We start from the raw sequence: 18,068 nt of genomic DNA, 5'->3' as shown, positions 1-18,068 counted from the left end.
TCTGAGTGGGCATTCTATGTTGGATGTCTAGTTTGTCTGTTTCTGTGTTTGGCATTATATGTTTCTCAATCAGAGGCAGGTGTTAGTCATTGTCTCTGATTGGGAGCCATATTTAGGTAGCTTGTTTTGTCAGTGTGGGTGATTGTCTATGTTAGTTGCTTGTGTCAGCACAGTTCTCATTATAGCTTCACGGTCGTTATTCGTTTATTGTTTTGTATAGATTGTATTCAGTGTTCAGTGCTTTCTTTTTATAAAAAAATCATCATGAACACATACGACGCTGCATTTTGGTCCGCTCCGGACGACAATCGTGACAGGCACCAAATTTAACACACCTACTCCCCATTCACACCTGAGACCTTGTAACACTAACGAGTCACATGACACCGGGGAGGGAAAATGGCTAATTGGGCCCAATTTGGACATTTTCACTTAGGGGTGTACTCACTTTTGTACACCCCTTGCAAAATAAATGTGTATTTTTCACCGTGTAATGCCAATACAATACATTCACTTATTCACTCAAAATGCCCCATACAAAGAGTAGAATAGCAAAAGTCTACAACACCTAATACACAATTTCTTTCTTTATTCAAATAAATGGAAGTGCATTTGTTACAGATGTGTACTGTGGACATGTACTTAATCAGACACACAAGACAATCCAACAAAACTTCATTCATATAAAACATTTACTTCTTAATTAATTTGAACTACATCAATCAAATTCATTACAATATGTACAAATCAGTTCAAATGATTGTCTCTCAACTTGGGACAGAATTGTAAGAGGATTCATACCTTAGATCATAAAACATATTTTCATTTACATGTGTTCAGTGTCGCTCTATAAGTGCAAATTTATTTTTTGTCCTACAACAACATTTCAAGCATCACTACTGCCCATTTGAATTGTTTTCCCAAATAATCCTGTATCAACAATTCCCCCACTTCATTCCCCCACTTTTATTTAAGGTGCTAAGCTTTGTTATCTTTTGAGGGAGATGGCGGTGGTGTTTTGAGGGGATATTAGTGGTGAGAGTTCTTGCCTGGACAGTGAGAGTCATAGGGAGTGCATGAACAAAAGTTTGTTGACTTCAGGAGGGCTTTCAGGAGCAATGCAAGCTGGGAAATTGAGCTTCTCAGGAGAGGTTTAGGAGTCTGTTGCGGTCAGGGGGCTTGGCGGACATTGTGGCACCCCTAGTCGCTGAATGGACAGGGGCTTCTTTGAGTTTTTGTTGGAGGAGGGGGGGAAGTCAGTGAAGACTGCGAGGGGCCGTCCATCAGTGCAAAGTAGCACGCTGGAGTCAGCCTCACACTTGGTGGTCCTGCCTGGCCAGAGACCCTCCGCCTGGTTTGGCCTCAACCCCAACCCCCCTGGTGACAGGACCTCCGTCTTCACCACCTGCACCCCAGCCTGACTCATCTTGATCAGCACGTCCAGCGATTGCTTTCGACGCTCTAACGAAGCCTTCATCGCTTCCTTCCTCATCTCATTCTCATCTTCCTCCGCTTCCTCCTCCTCTGCCTCCTCATCGTCTTCCTCAGTCTCCGTGGTGATGTCGTCTTTAAGTGAGGCTCCCATGAGGCCCTGGTAACTGGCCGCGACCACCTCAGTCACCACGGGTTGTTCCTTCTTGATGGAGAGATCCAGGGGTCCCTCCGTCTGACGGGCTGTCCTCTCCAGTGCATGGTGAATGTGGGAGAGCTCGCTGCGGATCTTGTTCAGGTGTTCCCATAGGTGTCCCTGAGCGATGAGGTCCTCTTTCTCCAGGTGGGAGATCTTGCATTCGGCATCCTGGTACTCCTGTAGAGCGTTGGAAAGGTTGCTGAGGAGGGCAGCAGCTGATTCTGATTTTGAGGATGCCTCCCCCATCCCTTGACCGATGGTAGAGTCCTGGCTGCTGATTCTTCTACAATTCGGAGGAGAGGGCGACTCACTGACTCGGCTCACGGGGTTTGTATAGCACTGCTCCGCTGGCCGGGACTGAGACTGAGCATTTGTAAAACTATGGAGAGACCACAGAAGAGAAGAAAATGTATTATAGAAATCAGAGATTTCAGAGAGGAAAATACAAAGTCAATTACGAATAATATGAAAAATATATAGTGAAACAGTAATAACCAAAATTATATTTATAAAAGTAAAATCTTACCTGCTGTGGAGGAAGAGCTTTTCTGTTGCCATGGAGAAGGGTATGGTGTTCTGAATGTTCTTGAGTAGATCCAGGGTGAACCCGAGGGCTGGCCTCTTCTCTGCAGGGGACTCGTCGGTCCCCAAGAGGGCTCCTGTTCTCTTGAGGCCCCATCCTGGTTTCCCCTCCTTGGCTGCAGCCTGGAGCTTGTCCCCTGACCTGTAGGAAGGGTCTGGTGATGCTGTAGGGGATGAGGTGGTGGTGGTACTTGGCCTCAGAGCAGGCACCTTCCACAAGTTGACTTTGGGCTGGTAACTGGGGTTGGACTCCAGGCCATTCGCAGAGGTTTTGAGAACCTTGTTGACGTCGCTCTTAGTGGAGGCTGCTCCAAAGGCATGCTCGCAGAGGAATGGGTAGTAGAAGCTGGACGGCAGGAGGGTCCGGTTGATGGGGTGGTGCACACCGGATGCCGGGTGCAAGAGCTGAGCAGCTGATGCCAGGAAGGGGAGCTGGGCTAGCTGCGCTTGAGTCGGTACGGTTATATTGGTGTCAGAAGTGGGGATTGCATTCATTGAATTCATATAGGAGAAGAGGCTGGGACTCAGGGGGTATCCCACCCCAAGGATAGACCGGTTGAGTTCTGTGGGGTCCTGGTAGTCCACCAGGCCGGGTGGAGGCGGGTAGCAGGGGATGGAGTCGCTCACTCTGGGCTGGGTGGCCTCGGCCATGGTGTGGCTGGTGGCAAGCAGTCGCCACTGCTCCGACAGCAGGTCAGGCGCAGTCAGGAACGTCTTGGACAGCTTGTAGTGCTTTAGCTGGTTCTCCACTGAGTGTGCTCTCAAGAGCTGGTCCTCCAGGGAGAACACATCAGTCATCAGCAGCTCCGGCTCAGGACGCTTACTGGTTCTCTTGGCTGTGCCTTCTGAGTCCCTGTTGGAGCTCTCTCTGGTCATCTCAGTGATTTCAGCCCCTTGTCCGCTCTCCTCCTCCTCCTCTCCTCCCGGGCTCCCCCCTTCCTCCTCCATGTCTTGTTGCTGCCGGGGCCTCTCCTCATTCCCTGTAGCTGGCTCGGGCTCCTCTTTCCCAGCTGTGGTCCGGAGAGAGTGGGCTTGCTGGATGGGCCGGAGCTGGTCCAGGTGCAGAAGGTTGCCCTTCTTGTATGGCCAGTCGGACTCGATTAACAGAGACAGGGAGTTCTTACAGAGACTGTACTTCATGTGGTTGTACAGATGGGACTTCTCCATGCAGGTGAAGGGGCACTGGAAGCACTTATAGTTGTAAGGTTTGCCCCATGGCCGTGGGATGTAGTGGGGCTTCTTGGGCTTGCGTTCCTTGTGCTTGCACGTGTGGTCCTCCTTGGACATGATGGGGAATAATTCTGTCCTCACAATGCAGGTTATTCTGAGGAGAAGGTGTGTAAAAGTCTTGGAGAGATGAGGCTGTAGGGATGCAGGCTCTCGTTCTTTCTCGGGCTAGATGTAGTACACTTCTTTAGCCTTTATATACATGACTTTAAAGATTCTTTAACCTGGGATCCAGGTGGGTAGGAGCTGTGGAATACAAGATACATATATTGTTATATTATAACATAAAAATGAAATGTTCAGGGATGAGTATTAACATAAATTAAAGAATCGTGTCATACAGTCAATCGAAAGTCAATCGGAAAAAATGTGGCCAATTATTATAATTTTTTTGTCATATTTTTGTTGGGGGTTGGTTTTTCTCCTGAGTGGCGCTGCAGTCTAAGGCACTGCATCTCAATGATAGAGGTGTCACTACAGACCCTGGTTCGATCCCGGGCTGTATCACAACTGGCCGTGATCGGGAGTCCCATAGGGTGGCCCAGCGTTGTCCGGGTCAAGGGAGGGTTTGGCCGGGGTAGGCCGTCATTGTAAATAACTTACTTGGCTAGTTAAATAAAAATAAAAAGTAAATAAATTATAGGTGCAATATACAAATGAATATAATTTCATATTCAGTTCATATCATATTTACCTGTGAACTGCCTAACAAATATACAAATAAAAACATTTAAAAAGATACATAAATGCAAAGTATTGATCATTTTGATCACATGTTCTCTATCTGACCCAGAAACTATGTTTTGTGTATACATGAATACAAGATAAATAAATGTAATTATCTACAGTTAACTATTGTCTAATTATCTGCATAGGGGGGCTATGTATCAGCATGCTCATATGTGTGTCTATGAGAGTGCATCATGTGTTGTCTGCCTGAGCTGCTGAGCTTGCCACTAACCCAACTGCAGGGAGGCCCCCACTGCTCTGTTCTCACTGTACCTGCCACTAATCATTATTTCCAGTGCAGCACCAGGCGCTAGCAAGTCCCAGTGCTGGGGGCAAACAGGCAGCCCCGGGGGGGGCTCTGCACCTGTGCAGGGGGCTCCACTCACGGCCCTGTCCTGGCTACATGGGCTCTGGGCCGGGTCCATGGAGGCCGGCTACCGTGCAACATGGCCAGGGTGATGGTTTAATTAAGAGGGCGGGTGTTGGGGGAGTCGGAGCATGAGCCCTGGTTCTTAATGAGAGCCTGGCGTCACGCCCATAGGGCATCGTTAGTGTCAGGGCTGGGATTTGGGTCAGGGCACATCACACCAAGTTCAACTGCTCTCCTCTCACCCACTTCTGTCTTTTCTCCCTACTTTGGTGCTTTTGGAGTTGGGGTGGTGTTCTCGAAGTTGAATATACTCTTTCATCCATTTCACAGGACAGATAAGAGGGGAGATTTATTACAGCTGGAATTTCCTGTAAAATTACATGGTAACAAATTGTGGCGTTTTGAGACTAAAACATTGGTACTATATGATACTCGTGCTACTTTTTTTTATGAATCCCAAAGAGGGGAGATTTATTACAGCTGTGAGGTGGTTATTAGGTCATGAAACATTTTTCTATGTTTTTAAAATAAATATCAGGTAAATAGATAGTGTTCCTTGTGTCAATATGTGAACTATTTCTAATGTAATGTTTGTCATGTATTCTGATTATCAGGGATTTGTTTATTAATAAGCCAGTGCACTAAATATGGCAACGTTACAATATTTTCAGAGACTACTTAAGTTAGATGTTTTCTTTAGTGAAATCATACATATTTGCCACTCGGAAAAATAAAATAAAAACATTGGAAAATGTCATCAAGAAGTGACTGACTTCCCTATCAACTCTCTCTCTGTATTTCAGAATTTTGGTTGGATATTTAAGCAAGTTGACCTCCTGTCCGTCTATAATTATGGTAGTTCAAAATTCCCAAAGGTAAACAAAATAATTGGACAATGCAGATTAAATGTCAAATACATTTTAACATAAAAGTTTTAAAGTTTTACATACTTGACCTACTCTGTTAACTGACTGATTTAAATAGCATAATTGCATGCAGCGTTGTCTCACCATCTTTTTTATAGATAAATACAAGACCCAATGAATTTAATTATCTACAGTTAACTACTGTCTTATCTCAACAGAGCACCATTTTCTTCCATATTTCGACATAATAATCACTTGAGTTTAATTAGCCTTTTAAATAACTCACTCAAACCAATTTAAACACTCCCCAAAAATGTATAGTGTCTTTTTGGGGGGGAAGAAAGAAACGTTGTAATTGTTTTCCACTGTTAGTCAAGCTGCCCTGTGGGTAGAGCGAGTGAACAAGCGAGAGAGCATCACTCTTCAGATTAAAAGACCCTGCTGTGAGGCTTTTTTTTCTGGGGTCGTTCAGGGATGAAAGCCTGTGTGATGTTTAGGGGTCCGGGCTGAGGTAAGTCTTGTTTCAGAATACGATCAACTTTTATTAAACCATCACGCCGTACATCACACCTTGTGAGGACAGATAGACATAAATTGAACTCGACTTCACTGCAGTACAAGAGGGATAACAAAATTCACTCTAACACAGGGTGGCAGGCCTTTTTGCAGAATCCTGCTCGTCTACCCCTGAGGCTCTGACCTGGCCTCTGAGCTCATAATAGAGACTAACAGCTGCTATTAGGAGGCAATCAATAAAAATCATTTTTCCTTTAGATTTTTTCACTGCTGGACACTGTTAGTGGCCACCAAACCCTCGACCCCCTCCTCCCCTCCTGTCCCGTATCCTTGTTTTAAGCTTTTATGGATTCCTGGTCAGACAAGCCTATAATCGCTTCAGCTTCAACATATATTGTTCCAATTAAGATAGCTCACATCACTAAAAGCATTGACATGTTGGGTGCAATAACCAACAAAAACCGATAACATTGGATGGGTTGGGGGAAGGGGTGAAAACGTGTCAAATGGCACCAATATGAGATGTTGATCTACTCACAGACAGGAAATAATTACATTTTATAGAGTGCAGAATCATCCTTTCTATCTACTCTCTTTATGTTATAGTTATATATTGACTAATACAGAGAGTATAACTGTTATACATTTGCATTCTATTTTAAATTCAGCCTAATTTTCTAAATTCATAAGGGATGTGACTTTACCTAAGATGGTGGCTTGCAGTGAAGACTGAGTGATGATCCAATGTCTTCTGTCAACTTCCACTAAGGAGAAGGTCCTGAAAAAGAGGATGGGAGAAAAATTCAACATGAATTTTAGTTGTTAATCTAGATGTAGTTATTATCATGCAAGTTACTTGATAATACTGTGATACTGTGTAGGGGCCTCATAAAAATGGTCAATATTAAACTACACATTAGCATACATTACATAGAATGTACATACATCTGAATGTTTGACATTGACATTGTGGGGGATTGTTTGTTACATTTATTGAATTAATATGCAGTGATATTTAATACATCCGTGAAGTTAACCATAAAAACACTCCTCTCCGTTTTTTTGAGTCGAAAAGGAATTCACATTAATGATATTGTTGATGTTATTGTGAAAGAGTCAATATCCAAATACATGATTTATTTCTACACTTCTCAAAAATATCTGGGCTTCAGTCCTAAATTAGACTTTGATAGATATCTATAACATTGTGATAACTTGGGTTTAGAGTTTTTTTAATCCTATAAACAATTAAGCCTAAAATACAACTTTAGTCTATGTATGAAAATCACAAAAATCTATACAAAGTAACACTTCTAGTAATTCCCTTCTGTGAGATAAAAATGTTTTGAAATAATCTAATGAAATAATTTTCAGAACAATCTTCCAAAATGAGTAGGCTGTTTAAATTATATAAGATAATATAGTCGTAAAATATTATAAACATTTTTAATTTAATTTTCACACAAATTCCATGAATGTCAAATAACAGAACACTTTGCACTGTTTTCCCCATGGACAACGGTGTCTGTGGACCAATTATGACAATAGCCTACAAACATTGACACAACACAACTACAAAGCCCAATAATCATAGCCTACTAAATAAAACCCACTCATACTAATTATACAACATATGGTATCTGAAATTAGGGAATAAATCTGGTATTCCTACCTGGTGTCCGTGGTGTGTCTGTATGTCAATTCTCTGCGTATAGCGGTACAAGCAGACAGCGCATATCCAGCTCAAATGGGAGCGCGAAAGCGAGTGTGTAGAAGATATTGACTAGGAGCATTGCCTTGGGGCACTATAATACTGCAGCTCCGTCCTCGGTATTGTCGCATGTGGTGTCTACCTTGCAGCAAGGATACAGAAGCACATTTAACAGTATCGGCAAAGGTTGGTTCAACGTTAATTCGATGCAGACTTTAGGTAGGCTATGTACAATTATAATATTTTATTTGACAATTTCTTGTTTGGTTTTCAAATTAGGTCTGATAGGCCTAACGCTCAACCTCAACACTTGTTTGACCGACCTATTTCAAGAGTATTTTCATTTTTCACACAACAAAGCCTAGGCATCAATGTCAAAACTTACCTTGCTACCTAACAGTCGAATAATTCCTGATTATTGAATAAACAAATCATTAAAATAGCATACATCAAAACATATATAAGATTTTGTCCAGAATCTATAGTTAAAATAAGTATTTGTTTGTATTTGTTCATACACTCTCCTAATTGATTTCAAAACAACCTGGTATCAAATGGATGTTTAATGCTTAATAAGATTCAATTATGCTTTGGCAGGTAAAAAAAATGTTGCAACTGCTTGCACTTGTGTGGAATAGGATAGGCCTATTGTTTCAAGAAGTTAAGCATGGACATCTTTGAAAGACAAATGAACATTAAAGGCCCAGTGCAGTCTAAAACATGAATTATATATATTTCCTGTGATTAACTTGATTAAACATGTTTTATATATATTTAATATATATATCCTGTGTTTTATATATATTTAATATATATATCCTGTGTTTTATATATATTTAATATATATATCCTGTGTTTTATATATATTTAATATATATATCCTGTGTTTTATATATATTTAATATATATATCCTGTGTTTTATATATATTTAATATATATATCCTGTGTTTTATATATATTTAATATATATATCCTGTGTTTTATATATATTTAATATATATATCCTGTGTTTTATATATATTTAATATATATATCCTGTGTTTTATATATATTTCCACACTATGAGATTGGAATAATACTGTGAAATTGTGAAAATTATGATAATGTCCTTTTAGTGTAAGAGCTGTCTGAAAAGACCACCTGACATTTCAGCCTGTTTTGGTGGGATGGAGTTTTGGCCTGCCTGATAACATCAGCAGGCTGTTAATTAGTTCATAAATCAATAAGATGGAGTGCTCCAAACCTCTCTGCCAATAACAGTTCGTTTTCAGTTTCCCCTCCACACCCAGTCCGCTCCCAGACAGTTCTAGCTAAATTCTTGCTTGAGAAATTGCTCTTGATAAGAAGTTTGTTTTCATTTAAAAACAGTCCAAAAGAAACTATCACAGCAATGTACTTAATTGTTACCCAGAAATGACTTGATATTGAAAAAAAAGAAAAAAAAGTTGCATTGGACCTTTAATTGTATTGGATGGAAGTTATTTTAAAAGTGGAGACAAATTGAATTAATATTAAATGCATAGGCCTATTATTCATAAGAGACAGCGGCCGGTTAAGATTTCTAATACAGCCTGCAGAAGTTATGTGGTTTGGTTTGTTCTTGTTAGTTCAGTCACTTATAACTTTTACTGGGTAGTTTAGCCGCACTACTGCATATTTCAATACCGTTGCTTTTGAAAACTATTAGCCTTTATTAATATATAAAGGGCCGACCACCAAAACACCATGTAGTCTAGGCCTAATCTTATGTTTTCAATGTAAGTTAATATGTTCATCAAAATGTCATAAATATATGATAGGCTAACATCTAAATGTCTTTTTTTTTTTCTATTGCAGGCCTGTTCAATGGATGGTTTCAACATCAAGCTAGGTCTAATGATGCTGACATTTGTGGATGTCACAATCTTTGTCAATGACATTAGAGTAAAAGTAAACATCAAAATCCCAAAGATATATCAATGAGAAAATATAAATAAATGTGGAGCTAAATTATGGGATGGGGGAATACTCAGCTGTCTATCTGTGAGTAGGGATATTTGTGTCAAATCGTTCCGAATGAGATGGCGTGGAAAATTGTACTTGTCAGTTATTTTTCCTCCTTTATGCGTTTCCTTTCTGTATTATAGTCTTGTTGTTTTTGCTTTGCCTTTTTGTGCATATAGGCTATTCTCTGTAGATGTGTTTATCCATTTCAGATATTAATTAAGAGATTTCGTATTATTGAATAAACAAATCATTAAAATAGCATACATCAAAACATATATAAGATTTTGTCCAGAATCTATAGTTAAAACAAGTGTTTGTTTGTATTTGTTCATACACACGTGTGTGTGTGTGTGTGTGTGTGTGTGTGTGTGTGCGCAAACATGTACATATGATACTCTCTGCCTGTGTGTGTGTTTGTGTGTATGTGTCTCCTGAGTTTGACCGTGTGTGTATGATTGTGTACTACTGACTGTGTGTATAAGGAAACAGGGCTATGTCAGGTGGAAGTGCATCTGAGGGTGGTCGGGGGCTCTTTCTCCTCCGCTTGCCCGCAACCACACACACACGCACACACACACACACGCACGCACGCACGCACACACGCACGCACGCACGCACACACACACACACAGAGCTTGGCTGGCCGCGCTGCCTGGTACACGACTCAGTGCAGCCTCCCAGAGAAGCGATTAGTGCAGTGGCACTGGATAGGTTCCTGACGTGAGCTGTGAGATCACATCCACGGGCAATGACTGATGCATGTCTTATCTGACAGCTCAGACTCATTTGTTCATCTTTCTCTCTCGCTCTCTCTTTCCTATTCCTTGCTCTCCCAACCCTCCCATCTCTCCACTTCTCTTCCTCCTTTTTTCCCCTCTCTCTTCTGTACCTCCCATCCTTACCACTTCTCGCTATCCTCTCTCTCTTCCTCCCTCTCTCTCTCACTCCCTCTCCCTTAGCCTTTGGCTGGCACTGGGTCAACTCCAGGTTCTTCATTTCTCTCCTACAGTATCTGGCCGTGTGGAGGCGTGTGCGGGCCCCTTTGAAAATGTCAGTGTACGTGTGTCTGGGGGAGTCGGGCCCCCTTCACGAGCCATCAAGCCCGCTGTCACGCTGCGCCGGGCAAATGGAGACAGACAGGCCACTCCATAGGGCCTAACCATCTGTACCAAATGTGACAGCAGGGGGAAAAGGATATCTGGCAAATCAGGAGGAATGAGATGAGAGGGTGAGATGGAGAGAGAGTGAGGTAGAGAAAGAGAGAGAGAGAGAGCTTCTTCCTCTGACAGTGTGGAAATCCAATTATATTGGTCGCGTACACATACACTGAGTATACTAAACATTAGGAACACCTTCCTAATTTTGAGTTGCACCCCCCCTTTCTTTTGCACTCAGAAAAGCCTTCAATATTTTGTCTTGCCCATTCACTCTCTGAATTGTACAAATACACAATCCATGTCTCAGTTATCACAAGGCTTAAAAATCCTCCCATTCATCTACACTGATTGAAGTGGATTTGACAAGTGACATCAATAATGGATCATGGCTTTCACCTGGATTCACCTGGTCAGTCTATGTCATGGAAAGAGCAGGTGTTGTTAATGTTTTGTAAACTCAGTGTACACTCACTCACAAACGCAAACACTCATACTCACAAACACACGCACATATACACACACTCTCTCACACACACACACAGTCAACGCTGCTGGCCCTTATACACTACCGTTCAGATGTTTGGGGTCACTTAGAAATGTCCTTGTTTTTGAAAGAAAAGCACTAAAAGCACTGTCCATTAAAATAACATCAAATTTATCAGAAATACAGTGTAGACATTGTTAATGTTGTAAATGACGATTGTAGCTGGAAACGGCTGATTTTTAATGGAATATCTACATAGGCATACAGAGGCCCATTATCAGCAACCATCACTCCTGGTAGCTTCATTAAATAGTACCCGCAAAACACCAGTCCCAACGTCAACAGTGAAGAGGCGACTCCGGGATGCTGGCCTTCTAGGCAGAGTTCCCCAGTCCAGTGTCTGTGTTCTTCTGCACATCTTAATCTTTTATTTTTTATTGGCCAGTCTGAGATATGGGTTTTTATTTGCAACTCTGCCTAGAAGTCCGGCATCCCGGAGTCGCCTCTTCACTGTTGACGTTGAGACTGGTGTTTTGCGGTGCTATTTAATGAAGCTGCCAGTTGGGGACTTGTGAGGCGTCTGTTTCTCAAACTAGACACTCTAATGTACTTGTCCTCTTGCTCAGTTGTGCACCGGGGCCTCCGGTGGTTAGAGCCAGTTTGAGTTGTTCTGTGAAGGGAGTAGTACACAGCGTTGTACGAGATCTTCAGTTTCTTGGCAATTTCTCACATGGAATAGCCTTTATTTCTCAGAACAAGAATAGACTGACGAGTTTCAGAAGAAAGTTCTTTGTTTCTGGCCATTTTGAGCCTGTAATCGAACCCACAATTGCTGATGCTCAGATACTGAACTAGTCTAAAGGCAAGTTTTATTGCTTCTTCAATCAGAACAACAGTTTTTAGCTGTGCTAACATAATTGCAAAATAGTTTTCTAATGATCATGTAGCCTTTTAAAATTATAAACTTGGATTAGCTAATACAATATGCCATTGGAACACCGGAGTGATGGTTGCTGATAATGGGCCTCTGTACGCCTATTCAATTAAAAATCTGAAGTTTCCAGCTACAATAGTCATTTACAACATTAACAATGTCTAGACTGTATTTCTGGTCAATTTGATGTTATTTTAATTTTAATGTGCTTTTCTTTCAAAAAGAAGGACATTTCTAAGTGACCCCAAATTTTTGAAAGGTAGTGTATAGAGACAATTAAACACTTGACACCTCCCATTTCTTTAATACTGTTTTTAACACTTTGTATTCATACAGTGGGGCAAAAAAGTATTTAGTCAGCCACCAATTGTGCAAGTTCTCCCACTTAAAAAGATGAGAGGCCTGTAATTTTCATCATAGGTACACTTCAACTATAGGTACACTTCAACAACAAAAAAATAAAAAAAATCACATTGTAGGATTTTTAATGAATTTATTTGCAAATTATGGTGGAAAATAAGTATTTGGTCAATAACAAAAGTTTCTCAATACTTTGTTATGTACCCTTAGTTGGCAATGACAGAGGTCAAACGTTTTCTGTAAGTCTTCACAAGGTTTTCACACACTGTTGCTGGTATTTTGGCCCATTCCTCCATGCAGATCTCCTCTAGAGCAGTGGTGTTTTGGGGCTGTTGCTGGGCAACACAGACTTTCAACTCCCTCCAAAGATTTTTTATGGGGTTGAGATCTGGAGACTGGCTAGGCCACTCCAGGACCTTGAAATGCTTCTTACGAAGCCACTCCTTCATTGCCCGGGAGGTGTGTTTGGGATCATTGTCATGCTGAAAGACCCAGCCACGTTTTGTCTTCAATGCCCTTGCTGATGGAAGGAGGTTTTCACTCAAAATCTCACGATACATGGCCCCATTCATTCTTTCCTTTACACGGATCAGTCGTCCTGGTTCCTTTGCAGAAAAACAGCCCCAAAGCATGATGTTTCCACCCCCATTCTTCACAGTAGGTTTGGTGTTCTTTGGATGCAACTCAGCATTCTTTGCCCTCCAAACACAACGAGTTGAGGTTTTACCAAAAAGTTATATTTTGGTGTCATCTGACCATATGACATTCTCACAATCTTCTTCTGGATCATCCAAATGCTCTCTAGCAATCTTCAGACGGGCCTGGACATGTACTGGATTAAGCAGGGGGACACGTCTGGCACTGCAGGATTTGAGTCCCTGGCGGCGTAGTGTGTTATTGATGGTAGGCTTTGTTTCTTTGGTCCCAGCTCTCTGCAGGTCATTCACTAGGTCCCCCCGTGTGGTTCTAGGATTTTTGCTCACCGTTCTTGTGATCATTTTGACCCCACAGGGTGAGATCTTGCGTGGAGCCCCAGATCGAGGGAGATTATCAGTGGTCTTGTATGTCTTCCATTTCCTAATAATTGCTCCCACAGTTGATTTCTTCAAACCAAGCTGCTTACCTATTGCAGATTCAGTCTTCCCAGCCTGGTGCAGGTCTACAATTTTGTTTCTGGTGTCTTTTGACAGCTCTTTGGTCTTGGCCATAGTGGAGTTTGGAGTGTGACTGTTTGAGGTTGTGGACAGGTGTCTTTTATACTGATAACAAGTTCAAACAGGTGCCATTAATACAGGTAACGAGTGGAGGACAGAGGAGCCTCTGAAAGAAGAAGTTACAGGTCTGTGACAGCCAGAAATCTTGCTTGTTTGTAGGTGACCAAATACTTATTTTCCACCATAATTTGCAAATAAATTCATAAAAAATCCTACAATGTGATTTTCTGGATTTTTAAAAATAATTTTGTCTGTCATAGTTGAAGTGTACTATGATGAAAATTACAGGCCTCTCTCATCTTTTTAAGTGGGAGAACTTGCACAATTGGTGCCTGACTAAATACTTTATTCTTCATATAGCTCATTCTAATATATCTACTACTGTACATTGCGTTTTTGTTACACTGTTGATACACACCGCATATTTAGATACTGACATTTCTTGACATACAGTAGCTCACTGTAATATATTTACTACTGTACATATTCTTCTTACTATATATATTTAGTGTATATGCGCATAGATTGGGTTGTTAATTGGATTCGTTTTGACATTGTTGATTTCTTGTTTCTAGTTTTTTATTATTTATTATTGGTGTACTTGTTTTAACTTTTTACTGCACTGTTAGGTGCTAGTAACGCAAGCATTTCGCTACACCCTATTGCTTTAACATCTGCTGAACTGTGTACTCGACCAATACACCTCACCAAATAGCCATTGTGATTTAAGTTTTGGCTTTGGGTTCAAGTCTGGAGATATACAGTATACTGTACCAATGAGATTCCTAAGATTGTAGCATTTTCAATTCGAGACTTCGATGAGTTAAGAGAGTTGTGCTGGTGTAGTAAAGATCCTTATAGAGAGGCATCTGGGGAGGCTGACAGGAGCACTCTATTAAGACTTAGAGAAAGGAACTTCGGGGCAGCTACAACACTGCTGCTGGGGAGATCCAGCTGTGCAGCCCCTGCACACACACACACACACACACACACACACACACATGCACGCACACACACACACCTGCAGTGCACACACTCACACATTCATGATACTCACACGTGCAAACATGCACAGACACAAACATGCACACACATACTCCATATACACACTTACAAGATGGACTGTGGATGGATAGATGGATAGATGGAGAGATGGCTGGAGGATGGGTCATGGTTGGCCTAACGGATGGCCTGATGGCCTATTGCCCATGTGAGTGTTCAGTCTTGAAGCCTTTTCCCTTTTCCAGTGCCTGGGTTTAGTGCCTGGGGTGGAATAGCTAACGGCTCCTCTCCTCTCTTAGCCCTGCACTGCCAGGCACATTAAGTAAACTCATATCACTCTCAACCACAATCAATTATTGAACGGCCCGTCCCTGCTCCTTTCTTTAGTTTTCAAAGGAGAACAACTCCTAACATCCATCCCCAGCATTTCCAAAACACAGCCACCAAATGCCTTTAGTGTCTTCCTTTCTTATTTCAGTATAGCCTTTAACATGAATATTTGTTTTAACAGAAAATCAGTAGCTAACAAGGCTTGGAATAGCTTCATAATACATAATTGTTATATGTAACATAACATATTGCAAGCCTGTGTCTAAAAGTAGGTTGTGTAAGTAGCTTGAGTTGCTGTGTAGCATATGTACAGTATACCATACATTTTTCACCCAGTAGAAAACATAGTTGCCATTCCAGGAGGCTGCTGAAGGGAGAACAGCTCATAATAATGGCTGGAATGGAGTGAATGGAATGGTATCAAACACATGGAAACCATGAATTAAAGAGTGGTTCAATCAAACCCTTAGAACCAGTGGATTTATATAGAAAGCAAACAAGTGATCTTTTGGTGGTAGACGGCAACCACAGGCGGCCTGTGGCACCTTAATTGGGGAGGACAGGCTCATAGTACTGGCTGGAATAGAATAAATTCCATCCATTACTATGAACCATCCTCTCCAATTAAGGTGCCACCACTCTTTGGATTGGATAGATACATTATTGCATTATAAACACTGTAACCACCTAAGACACCTGAAACCCCACCTATTTCAGGAATACCTAGGATAGGATAAAGTAATCCTTCTCACCCCCCCTTAAAAGATTTAGATGCACTATTGTAAAGTGGCTGTTCCACTGGATGTCTTAAGGTGAACGCACCAATTTGTAAGTCGCTCTGGATAAGAGCGTCTGCTAAATGACTTAAATGTAAATGTAAATGTAAATTCAGAATGCCTGTGAATACTCAGGGGAAGCATGGAGAAACTCTTATCAGTCATTTCGCTGCTGAGTAATCCATCCGACCCCACCATCCTGACTAGCCAGTAGTGACAGTGACAGACTCCCTTAAAGGTGAATTACCCTCAGAAGGAGTGAGGGAAGTGAACAGCCCTGGGAGCATGAAGCAGGAGGATTGAGACTATTTCAGTTTTCACTCAAATGCTCTCACACAATTATACCAGGGAGGGCAGACGAGTGATGGACACGGTCCAAACTTTTCAAATGCAGCCTCTGAAGTGAGCTTGGTTTATCTCTGAAAAGGGAACATGTCAAAGTGTGGTTATGACTGTTCTTTTTCTCTCTAGATATTGATGCCCTTCTATTCCTCATGAGTCAATACAAAATACATTAAACAAGATAAACACAGTTTACATGACCCTCTATTGGAATAGATGGAGAGTGTACTCTCATTCTGTTTTTGGTTGACCGACTGTTAGTATTACACCTAGTGACATTGATATATCTGTCAGTGTGTAGAGACACTGGAGTTGACACTTACTGGTCCTGTGTTGTCAGACTGTGATGGGAAGCAGCTGGTGCAGGGTGTCTTGGTTCAACTCATCGTGTCAGTCTCCGCCCCCGGTTACCAGCTGCCCCGGTCCGCACCCAGAGGAGTCGGGGTCTCGGTTGCTGTGGCACCTGTGGGGGTGTCACCTGACGGGGGAAAAGGAGGTGGAAATGAAGGGAAGCAGCAGATCCTGTCACGGAGCATCAGAGCTCCTGTCAGTCAAACCACTGACCTGCAGGGTGTGAGTGTGTTTATGTGAGTGTGTGTGTTTGCGTGAGTCAATGAACGCACTGACCCACAGGGTGTGTGTGTGTGTGTGTGTGTGTGTGTGTGTGTGTGTGTGTGTGTGTGTGTGTGTGTGTGTGTGTGCGTGTGTGCGTGCGTGTGCGCGTGTGTGCGCGCGTTTACGTGTGCATACCCATCATTGCAGGGTTTGTGAGTACATTACATTAACGCCTTGATCCTAGAGAGTGTGTGTGTGTCCGTGAACACATAGACCTGAGGGTGTGTGTGTAGTGTGTGTATCTAATGCACTGATCTGTAAGACTGCATGCCTGTGTGTTAGTGTCTGGTTTGTATATGTCATTGAGTTTCTTCTCAACAGCGTCCCTTGAAAATGGCCCAGCAGCCGAAACATTGGCTCTGATTTGATATTGAGTTCAAAGTTAAATGCTTTTACGTGTGCATCCTATCCTCCTTCACTACTTTAAAAACGAAACATACTGGAACTGCACTCAGTAAATATCAATAGGTTGTACATATTGGATTCCCAAACCAGAGGCACAATATACTGTATTTATGATAATCAACACCCAGAACTAAAATATTGTGTAATTGCCTCAAATGCTCGATGAAGTTCTGGGGGAGACATGTCAGAAAATATATTAATGCGACTTACAAAGTCTCCACCCCCCTAAATGGAAACTATCTGCAAGTTTCAGGCAAGTGTATGGGCCAAATGTCCCCTCCCATTCCGAAATTCAAAAGATGCGAGCACCTGGGAAATCGTGACTTGTCCAAATGATCAGTGACGATAAATCAGTGTGCCAGAACAGTTCATTGTTACTCGTCCATCCCACAGTCTGTCGACAGTTGCAACTACCATTTATGTTACATGCATCTGTCCACGAGAGATTATATCGATGACCATATTACACTAGACTAAATTATCCCACATACAGTTCTCTTGCTTACCAACTATCTGGTAGCACCACTGGGGGATACAGCACCGCCAGCATGTCCATGACCATGCCCTTCGAATCCCTTCGCACCAGAGCTCAATGCGATGCCACCTTTCACCCTCACACTCTTTGGAACATGAAGTCTGGTTGGTGTAAGTGTGTGGCCCAGCTGCAGCCGCGGTCTGGTCCCCCAGCGACCGCCGTCACTGGGTGTGACCTGCAGCGGTGTGGGGTGGGATGGGGGCTCAGCTGGGGAGCAGCGTGCGCTGGATGTGGGCGTGTGGGAGTCTATAGAGAGAGGAGGCTGCAGCTCTGGCTCTGGTTCTCTGAGGAAGAGT

At 42.2% G+C, this 18,068-nt stretch overlaps 1 protein-coding gene across 1 annotated transcript; it reads right to left on the bottom strand.

Moving 5' to 3' along the window:
• Positions 1-593: 593 nt before the first annotated feature.
• On the bottom strand, positions 594-3,978 carry LOC115144539 (proline-rich protein 35-like). The gene is made up of 2 exons (XM_029685583.2): positions 2,157-3,978; positions 594-2,009 (listed from the first exon to the last, which is right to left on the bottom strand). Exons 1-2 carry the CDS (start codon positions 3,497-3,499, stop codon positions 1,154-1,156), a joined length of 2,199 nt encoding a protein of 732 aa, XP_029541443.2. The 5' UTR covers positions 3,500-3,978; the 3' UTR covers positions 594-1,153.
• Positions 3,979-18,068: the final 14,090 nt, after the last annotated feature.

The sequence above is a fragment of the Oncorhynchus nerka genome, linkage group LG16 (genome assembly GCF_034236695.1).
Source record: "Oncorhynchus nerka isolate Pitt River linkage group LG16, Oner_Uvic_2.0, whole genome shotgun sequence".
Classification (NCBI taxonomy): domain Eukaryota; kingdom Metazoa; phylum Chordata; class Actinopteri; order Salmoniformes; family Salmonidae; genus Oncorhynchus; species Oncorhynchus nerka.
The sequence above is the reverse complement of the archived record's forward strand: the minus strand, read 5'-3'. Positions and strand labels throughout refer to the sequence as shown.